The 22,669-nt window shown below is 48.0% G+C and overlaps 1 protein-coding gene across 6 annotated transcripts; it reads right to left on the reverse strand.

Moving 5' to 3' along the window:
• Positions 1–3,132: 3,132 nt before the first annotated feature.
• On the reverse strand, positions 3,133–22,570 carry AFMID (arylformamidase). 6 transcript variants are annotated; one of them, XM_038546463.1, is made up of 16 exons: positions 22,432–22,529; positions 20,909–21,062; positions 20,599–20,689; positions 16,652–16,744; positions 16,195–16,230; positions 15,823–15,930; positions 15,637–15,712; positions 10,218–10,322; positions 10,087–10,135; positions 8,792–8,877; positions 8,624–8,696; positions 8,339–8,436; positions 7,993–8,071; positions 7,743–7,884; positions 7,427–7,531; positions 3,133–4,738 (listed from the first exon to the last, which is right to left on the reverse strand). In XM_038546463.1, exons 6-16 carry the CDS (start codon positions 15,910–15,912, stop codon positions 4,706–4,708), a joined length of 936 nt encoding a protein of 311 aa, XP_038402391.1. In that variant the 5' UTR covers positions 15,913–15,930; positions 16,195–16,230; positions 16,652–16,744; positions 20,599–20,689; positions 20,909–21,062; positions 22,432–22,529; the 3' UTR covers positions 3,133–4,705. The 6 variants fall into 6 exon arrangements, with proteins under 6 accessions (XP_038402391.1, XP_038402390.1, XP_038402395.1 ...); XM_038546462.1 differs by lacking the exon at positions 20,909–21,062 and having other exon boundaries at positions 22,432–22,482; XM_038546467.1 differs by lacking the exons at positions 8,624–8,696; positions 8,792–8,877; positions 20,909–21,062 and having other exon boundaries at positions 22,432–22,482.
• Positions 22,571–22,669: the final 99 nt, after the last annotated feature.

The raw sequence follows: 22,669 nt of genomic DNA on the forward strand, positions 1-22,669 counted from the left end.
AGGGAGAAGCAGGCTCCATGCACCGGGAGCCTGACGTGGGATTCGATCCCGGGTCTCCAGGATCGCGCCCTGGGCCAAAGGCAGGCGCTAAACTGCTGCGCCACCCAGGGATCCCTCCATTTGTGTCTTTACCCACTTTACTGTTAGGTTACCTATATTTTTCCTATTGCATGGTGAGTTTTTTTTTTTTCCTTTTCGTTTTGGTTTTTGTAAAGGTTTTACTTATTTATTCATGAGAGACACAGAGAGAGGCAGAGACACAGGCAGAGGAAGAAGCAGCTCCCTGCGGGGAGCCTGATGCAGGACTCGATCCCAGGACCCCAGGATCACAATGTGAGCCAAAAGCAGATGCTCAACCACTGAGCCACCCAGGTGCCCCTCTAAAGTAATTTTTATAGGTTAAAGTGGACATACGGGATTCTGGGATTCAGGCTAGGATTGCCTTTTGCCCTGAGCAAAGTATTAACATCAAGGCAGCTGAGTCCTGAGAGGAAGGTCACTCTACCTGTTTCAGGGACTTGTCAATGGGCTATAGATAGTAAGGAAATTTAATAATTTCTCTTCTGCCTTTGTTTCCCACATCATTGATCCTTTCAGAAGTATATCAATGGAAAGTACGTGGAAAGGGTTCAGATTGGTTTGCCAAGATCTGGCCACTTTGCCCCACACTGTTTGGTAAGCAGCTTTGAACAGAGGCAGGTTTGAAGCACCACTTTTATCACACACTAAACACCCCTATGTACTGGGACCCATCTCTGGGATCCCGCTCAGTCTGTTCTGCCCATGGGTCTGCCTGCCTGTTCCTGCTCCAGCTGGATTCTTTTACAGGCGAATAAACGGAGGCCCAGAATCGCTGGTAGAAGTCTGGAAAGGACAGGGAGACAGGGAGTGAAACCAACTCCAGGAACAGAGCCCTGAGTAGCTCCCGGGTGCTAGGCAACCAGAGAGGGCCCCCACCTGCTCCACAAAGTCAGAAAGGAGAATTCTAGAGGGCTTCCATGCCACACAACAGCTTCAAGAGAGTTTGAAGGACTAAAGGACAGAGAAAGACATAACTCTGAGTCCCTGAGGGCATCACCGATAGCCCAGGCCTGGGTGTCCAGGAGGGTGGGGAGGGGGGCAGTGACAAACGTAGGAGAAAACAGGGCAGGACAGGGAAGGTGGGTGCGGCTGACCCCGGGGCAAACGCCCCCCTTCCCTCCTCAAAATGGTGTCCCAGCAACGGCAAATCCTGCAGCCTACGGGGAAAATCTATGTGTCCTCCATCTGTGTCGGGAACAGGGTGTTCTGAGGTCACTTCCCGAGCTGCAGGGGTGGCTGAGAGGCGCCTCTCACATCCGCAGACCAGAAATAAGAGGACTTCTCAGCACTCCAGCCCCAGGCGGGCTGCTGGCTTCTATTCTTTTAATGATAATGTTTTGGAAACTTTTTTTATTTTTTAATTAAGTAGGCTCCACGCCCAATATGGAGCTGGAAGTCCCAACATTGAGATTAAGAATGTCATTCTCTATCATGCTCTACTGACTAAGCCAGCCAGGTGCCCCTGGAAGCTTTTTATTGTATCATTTTAAATTAAAGAAAATTTGCAAGAATAGTACAAGGAGTACTTGTGTATACTCTACATAGATTTTGTTTACATGCTGCCCATACACACATATATGTATATATGTAGAGAGAGAAAGAGAGAATATATATATATATATAATATATGTGTATATGTGTATTTTTTTACCTCAGCAATTTAGAAGTAAGGTGAAGGTAATTATGCCATTTTACCCCTCTCTCATATAACCACAGAACAATTGTCAAAATCAGGAAGTTTAACATTAATAAAGTTATATGTATAATGAGCTTATACAACTCAACATCAAAAAAAGAAAATAGCTCAGTTAAAAACTGGGCAGTGGACCTGAATAGACATTTTTCCAAAGAAGACATACGGATGGCCAACAGATGCATGAAAAGATGCTCGACATCACCAATTATCAGGGAAATGCAAATTAAAGCCACAATGAGGTACCACCTCCCACCTATCAGAATGGCTAAAATAAAAAAAACCCCACAAAATATAGCAAGTGTTGGAGAGGATGTGGAGAAAAAGGAGCCCTCGTGCACTGTTGGTGGGAATGCAGACTGGCCCAGCCACTGTAGAAAAACAGTATGAAGTGTCCTCAAAAAATTAAAATAGAAATAGGTATGATCTAGCAATTCCACTACTGGGCATTTACTTGAAGAAAATGAAAACAATAATTTGAAAAGATGCATGTACCCCGATGTCTATTGCAGCATGATTTACAGTAGTCAAGATAGGGAAACAGCCCAAGTGTCTACTGACTGATGAATGGATGAAGATGTGGTATACATGTACAATGAAATATCACTCAGCCATAGAAAGGATGAGATCTTGCTATTTGTCACAACATGGATGGACCTAGAGGTATTATACTGAGTGAAATAAGTCAGAGAAAGACTAATACATATGATTTCACTGATATGTGGAGTTTAAGAAAAAAAAAAAAAAAAGAAGGAAAAAAAGACACAACGGAAAAAGCCAGACTGTTAAATAACAAAGCACACAGTGGTGGCGGCTAGAGGGCAGGTGGGTGGGGGATGGGCCCAATAGTTAAAGGGGATTAAGAATCCACTTATTGTGATGAGCACTGAGCAATGTACACAATTGCTGAGCCTTACATTGTACACCTGAAACAGAACACTGTATGTTAATTATGCTCCAATAAAAGAAGAAATCACAAAGCCATTTTTAAAAAGCCATAGAAATAGCTATCCAGTCCACAGCGTATTTTTTATATTAAATCAAAATGTTTATAGTAATAGAAGCACTTATATTATTATTATTTTAAGATTTTATCCATTTATTCATGTGAGACACACAGAGAGAGGCAGAGGGAGAAGCAGACTCCCAGCAGAGATCCCTATGCAGGACTTGATCTCAGGACCCCGGGATCAGGACCTGAGCCAAAGGTAGATGCTCAACCACTGAGCCACCCAGGGCCTCCCTAGAATCACATATATTAGATGAAAAAAAAAAGAAATTGGAATTGAAAAAAAAATTAAAATTGCCCATAATTTCACTTTGTCAACTGCTGTGACCCTGTGTACATTCCTCCCATCTTTTTCCCTAGATCTATAGGTATGGAGGTCATCCGCCCATCCATATATATATGTTTCTATATCTCTCTCTTTTTTTTTTTAAGATTTATTTATTTGAAGAGAGGGACAGAGTGCATGAGTGAGGGGAGGGGCAGAGGGAGAGGGAGGGGGAGAGAGAAGCAGACTCCCTGCTGAACGCAGAGCCCTACTCCCTAGGTTGGATCCCAGGACACTGAGATCATGACCTGAGCCCAATACAAGGGTCAGACACTTAACCAACTGAGCCACCCAGGCGCCCTGTTTATGTCTCCTTTTTTTAAAAAGTGAAAATAGGATCACAAGGCAGCAGGCACATTTTGTTCTGTCTTTTGCTTGCGTAAGGCATTTTGCCATCACAGGGCATAACCTAAAGGAGCGATTCTCCACCTAGGTGCCGAGACGTCAGCAGCTTGGAGGTGTCTCAGAAGGAATTTGTTGCAAATGTTAAATGACGTCCTACAGTTTGTGAGTCATTTCCTTTGAAGATCTGGAATAAATTCAAATTATATCTATCATGGTGTTCTCATCTGCCTGCATCCTGAAAGCTTTCTGAATATTTTAGTGCTTCAAATTACATATTGCATTTAAATATTCATTACATTCTTATCCTAAGAGTCAAAGAATACAGATGAAGCAAACACCTCCTTCCCTGGGTTCCCATTTCTACCTCCTGCCCCAGAGGGGAGCAGAGGCATCAGGTGTGGATCTTCCAGGGCCTTTCCCCAGCATTCACACACGTGGGCACACAGAGAAAAACATCTTTTTGTGGGTGTACAACCATTGAGATGGTACTAAGTTGTATCATTGAGCATCTTGTTTTTATCATATAACAATATGCCCTGGGGATTTCCCACCTGGTAAACAGGTCTCTTTCTAATGGCTACATAGTGATTGGTTGCTGGCTGCTTGGATGCACTTATCCTACTGATGAATATCTAGGCCATTCTTCACTTTCCCTGTACTCCATCATCTTGGAGTGCCAGCTGCTCAGAGTGGGGGCGGGGTGCTGGGATGGGGAGGGTGGTGGATGCACACAGCTGGCTCCTTGGGAATTGCACACACAGCTGGGTGAAGCAGAGGAAGCTTATCCGGGCTGTGGATGTCATTGTCATGTCCCAGAAGGGGCTAGCCTGGAGGCCATGCCCCAGGACTCTCAGGGGAAGACTCGGGTGACAGGTGGAGCCCAGGACTAGAGTGGTCAAGAGTGACGTCAAAGACAGAAAAGACTGGTTTGAGAAACTCTTATGAAAAGGTTAGCAAACTCTTTCATCCAGAGCTAAGTGTACAGATTGCTAGGAGCTGTCATTTTTGTCATGCCCTCTTGGTAGGCAGGGGCCCGGCAGCTTGGGCATCCCAGGGCGTTGACTCGGCTGGACCTTCCCTGGAACCCTTCCATCCAGGCCAGCGAAAGGCCCTGGAGGTTTTTAGTGGTGTTCAGAGCAAATAGATGTGCTCATGGGCGTGGGGAGAGCAGAGGCAGGCAGGCAGGGGAAGTGTGAGGGTCTGTGGAGGAGCTTCAGCATCATTCAACATCGGGGTGAACACTTTAGTGCCGTCAGGGCTCCTGGAGGATTGTTCTCAAAATCATCTGCGACAGGAAGAAAAGACATAAAAGCCCAAGAATTGGAGAGGCTGTTGTGAGACTCTCTCGAGGAATCTGATGAAAGAAACAGGCTGCATTGCTGATCATAGAACTGTCACTTAAAATGACAGCTCAGTCCCCATCTGTCCTTTGAAGTGTCCTAAACAACTCCCAACCACATGTAGACTTACATCAGGCTTGACCTGTGGTTTTGTCCCCTTACGAGCTAAGAATGGCTTTATGTGTTTATGTAATTAGGTGTTTAATTAATTAATTGGCAATTAAGTCAGGGCCAAATTCTCAGAAATCTCTACACCCAATGTGGGGCTTGAACTCATGACCCGGAGATCAAGAGTCGCACGCTCTATGGACTGAGCCAGCCAGGCGTCCCTGGCTTTATGTTTTTAAAGAGTTAAACAAAGATCGAAACAATATTAGTGCACACTTGATCTTAGCCAAAAGGCTGAGAAGCGATTCAGAATATTATTTCATGATGTGTAAAAATTATGTAAGATTCGAATGTCAGCATCCATAAATAAGGTTTTATTGGCACACAGGCACGTTCATCATTTACGAATTGTTGTGGCAGCTTCTGTGCTACAATGGCAGCGTTGGGTAGTTGTGTCAGAGGCTGTATGGCCCCCAAAACCTAAAATATGTATTTCTTAGGTTTTTCAAGAGATGCCACTTGGGAGTGTTTGTTTTTTCCCCCAGTTTAAAAAAAAAAAAGTAATACATGTTTGTGTTAGCAAATATGGAAATGAATTTTTTTTTAAAGATTTTATTTATTCATTCATGAGACACACACACACACAGGGAGAGGCAGAGACAAGGCAGAAGGAGAAGCAAGCTCCATGCAGGGAGCCCGACGTGGGACTTGACCCAGGATCACACCTTGGGCCAAAGGCGGCGCTAAACTGCTGAGCCCCCTGGGCTGCCCCTGGAAATGAATTTTTTAAATATACTATCACACCACTGGTGTGACACACGCATGTATATGCTTCCAAGGGTCTAGCTGTCTGTGTATTATTGAACTGGCGATATACTGGATCAGTTGTTTCTGGATCAGTTGTTTCCTGTGCTTTTGCTCTCACATCTGAAACGATTTGATATATCCTACTTTTCGTAAACTTCATTCTGTTACCGAATTATGTCGTAATTTAACCTCACTGGGACATGTAAGCTTTTTCTAAGTTTTGATTATTAATAATGCTGCAAAGACGACCTTTGCGTATTTCTCGATTATTCTGAAGAGAAATTCCAAGCAGCAGAATCACTGGGCCAGTGGGTTTGGATCCCTGTGGCCAGGCTGTGCTGTCACCTGCGGAATCAGAGAAGAGCCCTTCGCAATCGCTCCAGCGGGCCTGGGCATAATTCTCATCAGAACATTTTCCATGACAGGTGGGAAAGGACTGGAATTTTATGTGACATTTCTATGATCACTAGTATAATCTTCCCCTATGTTTACTGGCCATCTATAGTTTTTCTTAAAACATTCCTTATCCTTTATCCATTTTTTTTCTATTTATAATCTATTCTTAAATAGAAATAAATAGAAATAAAAAGTATTCTTATTGGGGCACCTGGGTGGTGCAGTGGCTGATCACCTGCCTTTGGCTCAGGGCATGATCCTGGGGTCCTGGGATCGAGTCCTGCATCGGGCTTCTCGCAGGGAGCCTGCTTCTCCCTCTGCCTGTGTCTCTGCCTCTCTCTCTGTGTCTCATGAATAAATAAATAAATAAATCTTTAAAAATAAAATTGTTATTGATTTTAAAGTGCTCTTTATATAGTAAGAATATTAACTATGGGACTTAAAAGTGAATGCTATAGAAGCCTTACTGAGGTGGCAGCTGATTAAAAAGTGAAGCTAACGAAGTACCCACTTTCCCAGAAAAAAAAAAAAAAGTGGTAATTCTATATCTGCCAAATCTGTGGCAAATATTTCCCCCAATTTATTCTTCGACTTTTAAAAGAATTCTCCACATTAGAAATATAATAGGTGCACTGGGTGGCTCAGTGGGTTAAGCCTCTGCCAAGATCCTGGGGTCCAGGGATGGAGTCCCTGCTCAGCAGGGAGTTTACCTCTCCCCCTCCCTCTGCCCCTTCCCCTGTTTGTGCACACACTCTCTCTCTCAAATAAATAAATAAAATCCTTAAGAAAATTGTAATATTAGATTTTTTAAAAAAGATTCTATTTTTAAGTCATCTCTACACCCATGAGATTGAGTCATGTGCTCCACCAACTGAGCCAGCCAGGTGCCCCTGTAATATTTGATTTTTAAAAAGATTCTTCATGTTAAAGTTGTAATGAATGTTTATGAACCATATCCATCCATCCTCTCCTACGTGGAGTTGGCTTTGCCTTATGCTTACACACAGGCTCATCTCACGCTTTCCTTTGACCGGATCAATGCCTCTCCCCATCCACACCAAGCCCCGTGCAGCTCCTTCCTACCTGTGTGCCCAGGAGTGGACTCTGCAGACCACCTGGGGCTCTTTCAGAGAGGGGTGAAGTAGAGGAAGCCAGTGGGGTACTCACTTCCTACCATCAGGACCCCAGCCTCCTGGATGCCCAAGATCCAGTAAAGTGTGGATCCAGTAAAGCACAGGCCCCCCTGTGCTTCCCACCTCCCCTTCTGTGTGGGGACAGAGGCAGGACCCACACTCTCCACAGGGAAAGGAAGTGCTCCCCACCTGGGTGAGCACATAGTCCTTCTGGGTTAGGTTCCAAATGATTTCAAAGTGGTCCATATCATGGATTTCTTCAAACGAGGCATTCCACCCTCCTTGGCGCAGTGTCTGGATAGAGAAAGGAGCAGAGCAGAAGCACAAGGCAGCATTGGGGGGGGGGGGGGGGCTCTGCGCCACACCTGGCACCCACCAGGTGCTCCCTAAGTATTTGCTGAATAAATGGCTGATGGCCTTGAGGTCCCTTTGGGTAAAATAAAGAGGAAGGTAATGAGAGCACAGGACCCTCAGCCTCTGGCCAGAGGTGGAGTCCTGGGAGTACCTGATAAAATTCTTTGGACTGTCGGTGGAATTCAGGGGAGTCGTGTTGGCCCACAGACACCAGCACATGGCAGGCTGGATCCAAAGGCCGAGTCAGGGCCACCTCCAGGAGCAGCTGTGGGCTGTTCCTCTGAGCATCCTCCCTGATGCAGGGGTAGGTGTGGGTCAGGATGAAAGGAGCCTGCCCCTTACCCCCAGCCTTCCTGGTAGGCTCACACTCAGCTCTGGGAAGGGGGGGCCAAATGACTCACAGGGTCATGAGGAGAGGAGCATTCTGAGAAGTGTACACAATGGGCTTCAGGTCATAGATCCCACTTACCAGGAAAAAGCCTATGAAGGTGAAGAATAGTCAGAGGGCCAGGCTGCTGGGGGGCCAAGGCTCCACCCATACCAGGCCTTGTGCAGGCACCAGGTGGGACAGTCTAGCCTCCAGGACCAAAGGGGCAAGACCAGGGTAGGGGTAGAGAAGCAAAGCAGGCCTGTTGCACAGGGCCCAAAGTCCCCAAGTCAAGCCCTTCATGACTGCTGGGATTTTGTGCAGCTGGCACAGCCCCGCAAGCCCATCTGGGGAGCGTGAACCTGCCGTCCCATGAAAACCTTTGAGGTTGGGTGTGACTCCATGCTTGGTCCAGTTGGCCAGGAGCATCATGGCAGCCAGGTGGGCTCCTGCTGAGTGTCCACACAGGTAAATTCCCCTGGGTTGGATCAGAGCAGAGAGCCAAATTTGTATTCAGTTTCCCAAATGCATCAGGCCAGTATCAAAGACTCCCAATTTGCCTTCTCCTCCACAGGCCAGAATGGGCAGCCAGACGGTGCCCAAGTTGCTAAATCTACTGTTGTTCCACATTGTCTAGCAGAAGGAAAATCTGCAGCGGTACCCACTCGTTGCACGGATACTGCTTCTGGACAAACACAATGCTCCGAGTCACTTGGTCTACCATCTGGTCCAGGGTACCTGCCCAGAGAGCATGAGCTGGGTCAAGACTCATTGGGGGCTCTCTCCTCTCCAAAGCCCACCAGCCTTCCAACCTGCCCGACCATCCGCATTACCTTTGGGGGCGATGTCATAAGCCACTACCACCACGGTCACCCCCTGCTCTGTCAGCGGATTGACCATGAAGGCTGATGTGTCTTTACTGAGGGAAGAAACAAAGATGTGACAACTGGAGGCACATCGGCCACCAGGTTGCTTCCCTGTCCTGTCTCCCCAGGGCATCATCCCTCTCTGGTTCCGTGTAGAATAAGGAAGAATGTAGGCGCTGTCCCTACCATGTCACACGCTAGCTCTGAAACCCTGGGGACTTTATTTAATCTCTAAATCTGGTTTCCTCATCTGTCAAGTGGGGGCATCTACTTCCTCTTACACGTTGTCTTTGAGAAATGAAGATCAGACATGTAGAGAGCTCTGCGTGATGAAGGCTGCTACCAATCTAGCTGTGAAGATGAATATGCTTGAAGGGTGGTAGATCCTAGAGCAGGCAACTCCTTAGAAAGATTGCATGGGGCAGCCCGGGTGGCTCAGCGGTTTAGCGCCACCTTCAGCCCAGGGCCTAATCCTGGAGTCCTGGGATTCAGTCCCACGTCAGGCTCCCTGCATGGAGCCTGCCTCTCCCTCTCCCTGTGTCTCTGCCTCTCTCTCTCTCTCTGTGTCTCTCATGAATAAATAAATAAAATATTAAAAAAAGAGAAAGATTGCATGGGACAACAGTGTCCTGGAAGACCTCAAGTACCCCTCTGCTTATTTTAAGGTGACGAGCTATCCTGGTTTGCCCGGGGACTCTTACCAGTCCGGCACAAAATGGGAAGGTTTCCCTCTGACTGAGGAGGCTGCCCATGCTTCTCCACTGGGTATAGTGGGTCGAAGAGTGTCCCCTCCAAAAGACAGGTCCAAATCCTAACCTCAGTACCTGGGAATGTGGCCATAGGGTCTACGCAGATATAATTAGGGATCCTGCAGTGAGGTCATGCACGCTATAGGATGGACCTAAATCCCACGAGGGGTGACATTATGAGTGAAAGGCGGGGGAAGATCTGAGACACAGACACAGAGGAGGCCCCACGAGGATGGAGGCAGAGATGGAAATGATGTGACCACAACCAACGAAAATCTAGAGCCCCCAGAAGCTGGAAGAGGCAGGAGCAGGTCCTCCCCTGGAGCCACCTGTCGGAGCACAGCCCTGCCCACACCTTGATCTCAGACTTCTGGCCTCCAGAACCTGGAGAGAATGCACTTCTGGTGTAAGCCCCCGAGCTTGTGGTCATCTCTTGCAGCAGCCCTGGGGGACTCCTACACCAGGGGAAGGCGAATCTCCCTTTCTCCCTGTTCATCTAAGCTCCCGACTCACCTTCCACTCTGCCAGTACCCTCCATGAAAGAACAGACAGAAAGGCGAGGCTGTAAGACAGACAAAGGGCGTGGGTGCTGAGCCTGGGGGCCAGTCAACCCCTGTCCCGGGACCACCCGCCCGGCTGCCTACCTTCAGACACTCCCTCGGGAAAGTAGATGTCCAATTTTTCCCCTTCGCCATCTCCGTAGGAGACGTGCAGCAGGCTCTTCCTGGTGGCCCGGGCCTTCTTGGTGGCTGTGTCGAGAGATGGACGTGTCACCATCAGCACAACCTGCAGTAATTGCTATTTCATTTAAGGTAGAAACCTCTGTGCTGAAAGCCCCTTTGGGTGGAGCGGTCGGCTCCAGGTGTCAGGCTTTGTGGGTGACACCTTGGGACGCTTCCCCAAGTCCTCATGATCATCTATGCTGGGTTCTGCAGCATCTCACAGGTGTGGAGTTACAAAGAGACCAGACTGGCCCATCCCAGTGGGACCAATACTGTCCGCCGAAGTCTGTCTGGCAGTGAGCTGTGGCTCTGAAGGGCGCCGCTCTGACCGTTACTTCATTACATGCTTATTGTGTGCATGACACTTGCTTCATGCTCCAGGAAGTATAAACTTTTCCAAGTGTCCAGGAAAACAATCTTCTAGGGAAGCAAGATATAAATTCATTTCCAATAGGGGCACCTGGGTGGCTCAGTTGGTTAAGTGTCTGACTCTTGGCTTAGACTCCGGTCATGATCTCTCGGTGATGAGATCGAGCCTGGCATTGGATTCTGTGCTCACTTGCGGAGTCTGGTTCAGACTTTCTCCCTCTCCTTGCCCTTCCATGCTCAAGTGCTCTCTCTCTCTCTCTCAAATAAATAAATAAAGTGTTTAAACTCACTTCAAATAAATAGATAATGAGATGATATGAATATATGATTGAATGCCATGAGGGGAGAAGTCAGAATGATGTGAAAATCGGCTAGGACTTGGGTGGGAACAAAGGAGGATGGGCATTGTTAGGGAAATAAATACCATGGACAATGGGGTGAGGTGAGACGGGAGTCTATATGGTCACTCTGTACCCCAGAGTGACCCCAAAATCAGTGGAAAATCAGGCAGCTTAGTTCCCTCCAATGCTGGGCACTGGAGAGTGTAAATTGGTAGGCTCTTCTGAAGGGCAGCTTGGAAAAATGTATCAAAGCCCAAGAAGATCATACTCCTTGATGTCTAAGTCCTTATCTACATAGTTTTTATAAGGAAATAATCAGAAATATTCCCAAAGACTTGTTTTAAAGATGCCCCCAGGGGCACCTGGAGGACTCAGTGGTCGAGTCTGCCTTTAGCCCAAGGCGTGATCCTGGCGTCCCGGGATCAAGTCCCACATTGGGCTCCTGGCAGAGTGTTTCTCCCTCTGCCTATGTCTCTGCCTCTCATGGATAAATAAATAAAATCTTAAAAAAAATAAGATGCCTACTATGTAAAGCTATTTTATAATAGCAAAACACCTGACACTGCCTAAGTGACCTGGAATAATAGAAGGCTGCTCAAACTATGGCCTATCCCTCTTCTCTGCTTTATCATGGAGCATCCACCCCCATGATATATTTTTCACATTGTTTGTTGTCTGTCTGTTGCCTTCACTGTGAAGACAAGGGCTTTGCTTTGTCCACCTCTGTACACCCAGGACCTGATAGGTAGTAAACAATTAAAAGAAAATTCTGTGATAAATTAATATTTCAACAAGCAGTGCTGGGCCAACTGAATATCCAAACTGGAAAAAAAAAAAAAGTTTCTTGATCTCTACCTCATACCACACACACCAGATCAGTTCCTATGGACGATTTAAATGTGAAAGAGAAGACAACAGAGATCGTGGAAAAAAGCATAGGAGATCTTCATGATCTTGGGAGAGGCAAAGATTGCACAAACAGGACTGAATGTACTAATTGAAAAGGAAATGGAGGAGTATTTCACGGTGTAAACAGCAAAACAGGGATCCCTGGGTGGCGCAGCGGTTTGGCGCCTGCCTTTGGCCCAGGGCGCGATCCTGGAGACCCGGGATCGAATCCCACATCAGGCTCCCGGTGCATGGAGCCTGCTTCTCCCTCTGCCTGTGTCTCTGCCTCTCTCTCTCTCTCTCTCTCTCTGTGTGACTATCATAAATAAATAAATAAATAAAATTAAAAAACAAAAAACAAAAACAAAAAAAACAGCAAAACAGGTTGTGCAAATACCACGTTGCATTATCAGTGTGATCTTTCTGATATTGAAATTGGGAGGGAAAGACATGATCCTTGGATCCATGTCCCCAGAGGTGCTCAGGTCCCACCACCCTTGGTGGCTATGGTGGTGGCCCCAAAATGAAAACAGTGCTCCTCTGGGCTGCACGATCCTGCCACTCCAGGATGGGCAAACTCAGTATGTAGAGATGGTTTGTATGAAGTGTGTTTAGGGAAGTGTGCATAAACTTAAAATGGGCTGTCATTTTGGCTGGACCATTCAAGGCCAAGAGCAACAAAAATGATGGTAGATGCCAAGTTTCCCCCATGTCAGAACCAGGGACCATGCTGCCTTTGCAGGACAGGCAAAGCGGCTGCAAAACCAGTTTTGCCATCACTGACCATGTCTACTGACGACCCTCCTCCACCCCTACCCAACCAGTTCTTGGAATGAAGGGACAGATAAGGAGAGGTTTCTTAGGAGAGAGATGTGGCATGCTATGTGCTGTGGGCCCCCCGCTCCCTCTCCTGTGTAGGGGTGGGGGGAGACTTCCTATCCCCTAATACTTCAAGTGACCAACTGCTCAGAGGGCCTGATGTGTGGACTCGTGCAAGGTTCTAATGACCAGGGACACCTGGGTGGCTCAGTGGTTGAGCGTCTGTCTTTGGCTCAGGATGTGATCCTGCAATCCTGGGATCGAGTTCCAAATCGGGCTCCCTGTAGGGAGCCTGCTTCTCCCTCTATGTCTCTGCCTCTCTCTGTGTGTCTCTCATGAATAAATAAATAAAATCTTAAAAAAAAAAAAAAAAAGGATCTAATGATCAGAACAAAACAGGCTCCCCAGGTGTCCATGTGCCACACTGGGCACAGGCCACTCTGCAGGACATGTTTACCAGGACGGATCTATTAGAGACTTCCAGTGAATCAAACATATTGCATTTGTGATTATAACCTGAAGTGTTTAGGGGCTCCTGGGTGGCTCCGTGGCTTAAACATCTGACTCTTCAACATGAGAATTTGGGGAAGACACAAACATCCACAACAGCTCATGTACCACCCAAAAGTCCTGGAGCTCTACAATATCAACTCTCCTCTGCTCACTTTCCTCTAAGGGCTGACCCTGATCACCCAAACACCCACCGTCCACCATCCCTCTCACCCGCTTCCAGAACACTTGGCCCTTCTAACAGACTGCAGCATTACTTCTGTCTTATGTTCATGGTCTATCATCTCCCCCTCGCCCCATTAAGAAGCACAGGGAAGGACAGCATAGAGTACACAATCAATGGCTGACATTGTGATAATGTTGTATGGTGACAGACAGCGACTATACTTCTCATGACGAGCACAGAGTCCTGTACAGAGTTGTGGAATCACTACGTTGTACATCTGAAACGAATATATCATTGTATGTCACCCATCCTTCAATACTAAAATAAGAAGAGAAAAAAAGAGAAAAAATAAGAAGATAATAAAAAGAGAAGAGAAAAATAAGAAGAGAAAAAAAACCCCAGGGGGTTGTCTGTTTTGCTCACTGAAATATCTCATGCACAAAATGAGTGACCAGCACATGCCAGGCACCCAGGAAAAATTCACTGAATGGATCAGCATATGATGAAGCAACCCTCTGCTGAGAGGCATCCCAAACAACTCTGCCGTGAACAGCCCTGTGCACACATCTGTGCAGGGGTCTGAAGAAAGCCCTCTCAGAAGTGGGATTTCTGGATCAGAAAATTTGTCATTTTGAGGCCGTTGCCTACTGCCGTCCATGGGGCTTTGCTAAGTGCCCTCCTACCAGCGTAGGGTGAAGAGGTTTGTGCCTGACAAGCGCATTGATAGAGGGGGTTCATCAAAAGATTGCAATTTATTTTTCCCAAGAGTTCTTAAAAGCATGCATGCACTGACTAGATTCATTTTGTGCCGGAACTAAGAAAAAGCCCATGAAATTTATGTTCTAAATCGAAGAGCAATTCAGACCAAGCAGCTGTAGATATTCACTATCATGCACATGTCTCCCTCAGATATTAAAAAACTCAGGTGACCCTGAGAAAGAGGGACTGCATCTCTGCAGGAAGTCTGCCCACTGGTTGGAAGGCAGCTGGGTGCAGGGTCCTCAGCCTCCCCCCAAGTGTGAATACCACCAGCCTTCTAGTCCTTGAACCCTAGGCCAGGAACAAGGGGGGCTTCAATGAAGAAACCATATTAAAACTTCCTTTTTTGATAATGCAAAAATTGAGTTTCTATTATTTGCAATCAAAAGTGTCCACACTGTTAGAGACAGAAACACCAAGTCCATGGACACATCCAGAGCATATGTCAGGAGAATTAGGGGAAGTGGTGGCCGGAGCCCCTATGAGACTTACGCAAGCATGGGGCAGGAAGACCAGACAGTCCCAGAAGGCTGAAGACCAAGGGTTTATTACCTGCAGTGGCAGCAGTTTAAGAGAAGGCAGGGTCTCCTCAGCCACCCTCTAGTTAACAAGAAGTGGTGGAATTATTGATGGTTTCATTTTTAAAAACCCTTTTAGTAGGCATATGCTCCTTTTGTAGTAAGATAAGAACTGTTACCTAAAAACAGACAAGATGGTGCAGAACAGAGCTACTTAAAGTGTGGTGTGTGGGCGCCGGGAGCCCTACTCTGTCTGCTCCTGGTCCATGATGAGCTAAGTACACAAAGCAAAAGTGAGCATTTAGATTATACGTAGTTTCATAGAACAGCTTTGTCTATTGGACTTAATAATAAGAAATCGGGGCTTTCAAACCAAAACTTGTACACGAATGTCTATAGCAGCCCTATTCACAATTGCCAAAAGGTGGAAACAGCCCAAATGTATGTCAGTGGATGAATGGATAAACAAAATGTGGTATGTTGGGGATCCCTGGGTGGCTCAGAGGTTTAGCGCCTGCCTTCCGCCCAGGGTGTGATCCTGGAGTCCTGGGATCGAGTCCCACATTGGGCTCCCTGCGTGGAGCCTGCTTCCCCCTCTGCCTGTGTCTCTGCCTCTCTCTCTCTCTCTCTCTCTCTCTGTTTCATGAATAAATAAATAAAATATTTTTTAAAAATGTAGTATGCCCACACCACAAGGGCATGAATTAGCGATAGTCACTACACCAACTATGCCAAGGAGAAGCAGCCAGATGCAAGAGGCCACATGCATATGATTCCATTCATAAGAAATATCCAGAATTGGTAAGAGGAGAGAAATAGAGAGTTACTGCTTAATGGTAGGAGGTCTCCTTCTGGGATGATGAAAACGATTTGGAACCAGGTAGTGGTAGGTGGTTGCACAAATTGTGAATGTTCCAAATGCTACTGAATTGTGCACTTTAAAATGGTTAAGGAGGTAAATTTTGTGTTACCTGTACGGTGTGTAGCAAGGTCAAACAAAATTGGGGCTTGTATCTTCTGTGCCTTGGCATTCTTTCTTTCACTTTTCTGGTGGAGAGGAAAAAGCCCAAGATCATCGGAGCCTTGGAAAAAGGTAGGAGGGATCTCTCCGAGGCTGGGTCACTACCAGAGGTTGTCAATCACGAGGCTCCACCCACCTCACTGGTGATTGGTCCTCCTGGAGAAGGGCGTGGTTTGGGGGCCTGGATGCTGCAGGAGGTCGCAGAGGCAGGGCGCCCAGACAGCATTCAGCATCTACTGTGTGCCTATGCATGTGTTTGCACGTATGCACCTATCTATTCACTCCATCCATCCATCCATCCATCCATCCATCCATCCATCCACCCATCCTTCCTTCATTTAGTATACAATATATTGGTACTAAGAGTCCTGGTAAAACAAATTTAAAACTACTGATAGAGGAAATCGTTCTGAAAGCCTGCCGGTAGCAGCCGCCCCCGCCCCCCACCCCCCCCCCGCCCCCCACCCCCACCCCCCGCCCCCCGGCCCCGCTCTCTGCCCATGCTCACTCAGCAGTCCCCGTGTGCACCGTAATAGGTCAAAGGCTGTAAGGATGAATACACATCAAAAGCAAGAAAATAATTTTTTTGAGTCTCCCTGGTGCAGAAAAGGAAAAGAGAGCTTCCTCCTTCCCTTTTCTTAGAGCATTTATTTTGGGAAACTCATCGTAAATCCTTTCTCTACCCCTCTGAGGTGTATGTAAATATTTTTATTTTTATTATTTTTTTAAATTTATTTTTTATTTTTTATTTTTTTGTACGTAAATATTTTTAAAACCGAACCAAATCTCTTGCCAGTTATGGGACCTAGCAATGTTTTCCTCCAGGACGGGGGAGAGCCATCTCTTTGAAATGTAATCATCAAGGAAGCCAGAGTCCCTACCCCCAGATTCCGTGGGAGGGCAGGAAGTTTTCTTTTTCCTCTGGATACAGGCAATTAGCAAGCACAGGTGGCCACCCTAATTACCTGGTGCAATTTGGAAAAACTAGTGTGGTGCTCTCTTGCTTGAGCCGAGGTGCCATTTATCTCGAGAACAGGTATGCGATGGGCTGTGTCTGCCTGCCGGTATAAAAGGGTGAGGTTTCTTTCTGGTCTTTAGTGGCTTGCCTGTGCGGCACATTGCAGTTTGGTTTACCTCTTACTTAATAATAACACGTTTTCTTTCTCTCTGTGTCCTTTGTGGGGAGGCTTTCTGGTTTGGCAGGAGACTCTTTTTCATTATTTGTGCTTTGTGTCCCTTTGTGGCCTCCTGTAAGTTTGATTCCGGGGCAATCCTTGAGTGGGCGGGCAGCACTGACCTGGTGTGGGGAGCCCCTCCAGGAGAGGCCGGCGGGTGCACACTCATGGACATGGCCTGATCCACCTCACCCCATCAGCCTGCTCCATGCTCACCTGGAAGCTCAGCTCAGGGAGGCAGCCACCATCATGAGCTTCGTGAGCTTGGTTAAGTTATTTAACCTCATTGAGTAGGGTAAGGTGAGGCACTTGCTTTGGGTACAACATTGGTGGAGGAGTGGGGGTCAGCACCAAAAACTCAGTAATGAAGATTGTGTTGGGCTGTAGGTTTGTTTCCCCAACATTTATTTTATTATTATATTTGAAAGATTTTATTCATGAGAGAGAGAGAGAGAGAGTGCCAGGGGGAGAGGCACAGGGAGAGGGAGAAGCAAATTCCCCACTTAGCAGGGAGCCTATGTGGGGCTGGATCCCAGGACCTCAGGACCAAGACCCAACCGGAGGGCAGATACTCAACTGACTGAATCACCCAGGCGCCTCTCCCCCAACACTTATATTACCTCCCAAAGGTGCCACATCCAATGTCATCACATTAGGGGGCAGTTAGGTTTGGATGGGGTCATGAGGGTGGAGCCCCTGTCATGAAATTAGTGGCCTTACAAGAAGAGGAAGAAAGACTAGGGCTCGCTCACTCTCTGCCATGTGAAGACACATGGACAAGGCAGCTGTCTGCAAGCCAGGGAGACGACTCTCCCTAGGGAACCAAATTGGCCAGCACTTGGCCAGTCTTGGACTTCTCAGCCCCCAGAACTGTGAGAAGCCAATTCCTGTTGTTTAAGCCACCCATTCTATGGCATTTTGTACTGGGAGACCAAATTGACTAATACAAAGATAAATAATATTTCATTAAAAAAATTTTTTTTAGGGGATCCCTGGGTGGCGCAACGGTTAAGCGCCGGCCTTTGGCCCAGGGCGCGATCCTGGAGACCCGGGATTGAATCCCACGTCGGGCTCCCGGTGCATGGAGCCTGCTTCTCCCTCTGCCTGTGTCTCTGCCTCTCTCCTTCTCTCTCTATCATAAATAAATAAAAATAAAAATAAAATTTTTTTAAAGATAGTCTCTTAAAAAAAAAAAAAAAAAGATAGTCTCTATACCCAGCATGGAGCCTGACGTGGGGCCAAACTCAGGACCCTGAGATCAAGACCAGAGCTGAGATCAAGAGTCGGATGCTCAACTGACTGAGCCACCCAGGCACACCAAAAAGAACTAATATTTATATGCAATATATATTTCTATATATACATGTATATGTATATATATCTAATTTTTATTTTATTTTAAAAATATTTTATTTAGGGCAGCCTGGGTGTTTAGCGCAGCGGTTTAGCGCCGCCTTCAGCCCAGGGCATGATCCTGGAGACCCAGGATCGAGTCCCATGTCGGGTTCCCTGCATGGAGACTGCTTCTCCCTCTGCCTGTGTCTCTGCCTCTCTCTCTCCTCTCTGTGTTTCTCATGAATAAATAAATAAAATCTTTAAACATATATATTTTATTTATTTATTTGACAGAGAGAGAGCACAAGCAGGGGAATGGCAGGCAGAGGGGGTAGGGGGAGAAGCAGACTCCCCACGGAGCAGGGAGCCCAACTTGGGACCCGATTCCAGGACCTTGAGATCATGACCTGAGCTGAAAGCTGACACTTAAATGACAGAGCCACCCAGGCGCCCCTATATAGATATATACATATTTTAAATCAAAAGGAATGCTAAATGTCCATGGCCAACAAAATGTCAACATTTTATTTATTTATTTATTTTTATTTATTTATTTTTATTTTTATTTATTTATGATAGTCACAGAGAGAGAGAGAGAGAGAGAGGCAGAGACATAGGCAGAGGGAGAAGCAGGCTCCATGCACCGGGAGCCCGATGTGGGATTCGATCCTGGGTCTCCAGGATCGCGCCCTGGGCCAAAGGCAGGCGCCAAACTGCTGCGCCACCCAGGGATCCCAAAATGTCAACATTTTAAATAGAGACGGGCTCTAGCCCTGCACATGCATGGCTGTTGTTCATTCACCTGGCCCTAATGTCCCCCTGCTTGTAGGCTCACATTCTGCAACCACAGAATCGGTCAGTGGTGCCTGCCCCTCCTCTGGGCCAACTACAGCAATGAAACAGGAAGGCGAGTGGACTATGTACTTGAAGCTGTCCACATGGTTCTCCCTCTGCCTATGTCTCTGCCTCTCTCTGTGTGTCTCTCGTGAATAAATAAATAAAAATCTTAAAAAAAAAAAAAAAGGGACACCAGGGTGGCTCAGCAATTGAGCATCAAATGCCTTTGGCTCAGGTCATGATCCCAGAGTCCTGGGGTTGAGTCCCACATCGGGCTCCCTGCATGGAGCCTGCTTCTCCCTCTGCCTGTGTCTCTGCCTCTCTCTGTGTGTCTCTCATGAATAATAAATAAAATTTTAAAAAAATAAATAAAAAATAAAGCTGTCCACAGTGTGGAGAGAAATTACTAGTGGGAGCCTCTGAGGGCAATGGGCACACACTCCTCCTCACTCTGGCTCCTTATGAGTGACGTGCTTTCTCAATGGGGATGGCTCTTCTCTTCCTCAAGACAAGTAAGATAGACAAAAAGGGTTTTGGGGTGCCTGGGGGGCTCAGTCGGTGAAGCATCTGCCTTTGGCTCAGGTCATGATCCCAGGGTCCTAGGATCAAGTCCCGCAGCACGCTCCCTACTCCGCAGAGAGCCTGCTTCTCCCTCTGCCTCTGCCTCTCCCCCTGGCTCATGCTCTCTCTCTCTCTCTCGCTATCTCTAATAAATGAATAAAATCTTAAAAAAAGAAAAAAAGGTTTTCTACAAGCTCATGTAGGTTTCACTACACACTCAGACTTACTGACCAGATAGTCGTGTATTTGGCACAGAGCTGGGCACAGCAGAGGATTCTGAAGAGCCCAGGACACTACTTCACCCCACATCTGTTGGATCAAGTAAGATTCTGGTATGTGCTGGAATAAACCTCCAGGAGCCTGTTCTTCTACTGGGTTATCTCAGTTTAGAGAACCACCAACCCTACGAGCTCTGTTCAGTCTGCTGAAACAAAGCAGATTTGCCAACATCCAATTTTCCCTACAGAGGAAAGGCTGGCGGCTTTCTCACACTTTCTCTAAGAAGTCTGCTTCCCCTAACCCAGCGCAAATGCTTCAGTGAGTGTTAAAATCGTGGTATGACACTCCGGAGACACAGGACAGAAAGGGGAATTAACCTTGAGGCTTCTTCACTTGCTTCCAGGTTCCCAAGCCCTGATTTCTTAAAAGAAACAAGTCTTCTTGGCTTTTTACAAATAGCATCAACATCCCAAGTTCGGGGCCCTCCTGGGAGGCCTTCCTGTCTTTCACTCCACCTCACTGTGCCACTGCGGCATGTGGCCTTACGGGCCTGGGCATGGTTGGCCAAGCAGGAGAGGGGGCGGAACACGGTTTGTGGGATGTGTCCTGCCTCTGGCCATCCTGCAGCGAGGGCTGCTGGGTGCCTGGCCCCGAGCCCACGAGGCTTACGCAGTGCCTGGACTTTGGGAATCCCCCTGAGAGCCTGCTCCCGCCCCCGGGGCATTCTGAATCACTGCCACGTGCCAAAGTCCACCCATGACATCCATGGAGAGGGCCCCCAGTACCCTCGTCTCCTATGTGTGAGTAGGTCCTCAGGGCCTCTTCGGCTCCACGTCGGATGACCCATCTGCTGGGGCTGTACTGATCCTCCAGCTCCTACAGAACACAGACAGAAGGTTGTGTAAGACCTTTCTTCTCCACAGCATACCCCACCCCTCCAAACGTCTGGATGCTCCTCTCTGCCTTGAGAAGCCCCCTTCCCAATAGCTCAGGCTCTACAGATGCCCTCAGCGTCCTTCGAGCCCCTCCAAGCTCCAGCCTGATCACCCGCACCCCACTCTCCTCCCACACCAATTAATTAGGTACATCACATACATCGCAGGTGCTCCCAGAGTCGTGGTCTAGAGTGAGGCCATGCCTTAAACTAGTAGATAGCCTTAAAGGGGAGATGAAGTCCCATAAATGTGTCCTGGTTAAGCCACCGTGGGCACCAGTCCTAGTGCAGGAAGCCGGGAAGCTGGGGTGGTCACTGCAGAGAAAGTGACATGGAGCTGATCTTTTCTGAGAGTGCAGGATTTTTTTTTTTTTTAAGATTTTATTCATTTATTTTGAGAGAGAGAGAGAGAGAGACCACCGAGCAGGGGGAGGGGCAAAGGGAAAGGGAAAGAACTCCAGCAGATCCCCCACAGTCAGTGTGGAGTTGGACACGGGGCTGGAACCCATGATCCTGAGATCATGACCTAAGTTGAAATCAAGGGTCAGGCCTCAGGCGCCCATGAGAGGGCGGGATTCTGATTGCAGGAGTCACGGCAAAGAAACAAAGGTCAGGAGAGAGGAATCAAAGGTCAGTTTGGAAATGCTGGTGAGTCAGACCACCGAGACACAGAGGTGAGGTGGAAGGAGGGACTACGGGGAGAGGATCTCAGATGTCAGGCTAAGACACAGAATTAATGCAGAGAGTAGCAAGGAACCAGGTTTGGGAGAAAGAGCTCAAAGGCAAGGAGAAAGAGTGAAGCCTAAAATGGGAAATTTTAAGACGGGGTGGCTTCATGGAAGGGTCCTGGGCTCTGGTGTCAGATGGGTTGAATGCCATCCATGTTCTATCCCTTACAGGCTGTTTTACCCTGGGCAGCTTACTTATGCTCTCTGGGCCTCAGCCCCATCTACATAATGGGCATAATAGTAGCATCACAAGGTTGAAGGACATAAAGCATGTAAATGAAGTAAAACTAACCATTCAAATGTGGGTTATGGCCCCCTCCCGTTGAACGAGGTGCCTGACCAGCGTTCTTTAGATCCTGTACAATCTGTGCCTGCGGCACATAGCGGCACACGCTGTCACTGCTACCGTCATCTTCCCTGTCGTTATGTACAATAACAATAATGCAATGGGTTTCTGACACAGAGAGAACGGGGTTTTCTTGGGGGGGGGCGGGGGCAGAATGCATAACTTATCAGATTCTCACATGTATCCGTGACCGGAAAACAAATAAACCAACCCAAACCAACCCAAAATACAGCCTGAAATGCAGGGAAACTAGTTAGGAAATCATAGTTGAGTGATAACCCTAGTAAGTGCTTTGCCTGTCCTGCGGTGAACGCCGGCCTTTCCGAATCCTTCACCCCGGCACATCCTCCATCCACGTTGTGGGACCTCAGTGTCGGGACTGTGCCTCCTTTATGGATATTAGCACAGCCTGTTTTCTCTACCCTGAAGACCAGGCGCCCCGAAGCCTGCCTGTGGCCAGAAGCAAAGGAGATGCCGGCGCTAGGGCTTTGGGAGCGGCGCACAGGGGCCGCCGGCGCCCTGGGGGGCTGGGCTCTGGGTCTCTAAGCTCGCCTCCCCGAGGGGAACGGCCTCTAGGCCCCGCGCGCCCCGCTCGGCGCAACCCGCCTACCTCCTTGGACAGCCGCTTCCAGGGCGCCGGGCCCTCCATCCCGCCGCGGCCGGCCAGAGGGCGCGCCCCGGCCCTTTAGAGGCCCTTTAGAGGCGGCGGCCGGGGCGGGGCCGACCGTCCAGGTGACGCGAGCCCGCCGGGTCCCCGGGGCCGCCCACGAGGGGCGGGCCGCGCTCGAATCTCCCGCCAGTCCGCGGCCGCGCGCTGATTGGCTGCGGGGCGCCCGCGCCGGCTCCCG

Source organism: Canis lupus, chromosome 9 (genome assembly GCF_011100685.1).
Source record: "Canis lupus familiaris isolate Mischka breed German Shepherd chromosome 9, alternate assembly UU_Cfam_GSD_1.0, whole genome shotgun sequence".
Classification (NCBI taxonomy): Eukaryota; Metazoa; Chordata; class Mammalia; order Carnivora; family Canidae; genus Canis; species Canis lupus.

What these genes read in the sequence shown, in the direction of transcription:
- AFMID (XM_038546463.1), bottom strand. Translation starts at nt 15,912, where the DNA reads ATGCTGTCTGGGCGCCCTGCCTCTGCGACCTCCTGCAGCATCCAGGCC. An exon ending in GGGTACTGGCAGAGTGGAAG is followed by an intron (nt 8,878 to 10,086) that starts GTGAGTCGGGAG and finishes TTCTTCCCTCAG; the next exon opens with TAAAGACACATCAGCCTTCA. An exon ending in TTATGACATCGCCCCCAAAG is followed by an intron (nt 8,697 to 8,791) that starts GTAATGCGGATG and finishes CTCTCTGGGCAG; the next exon opens with GTACCCTGGACCAGATGGTA.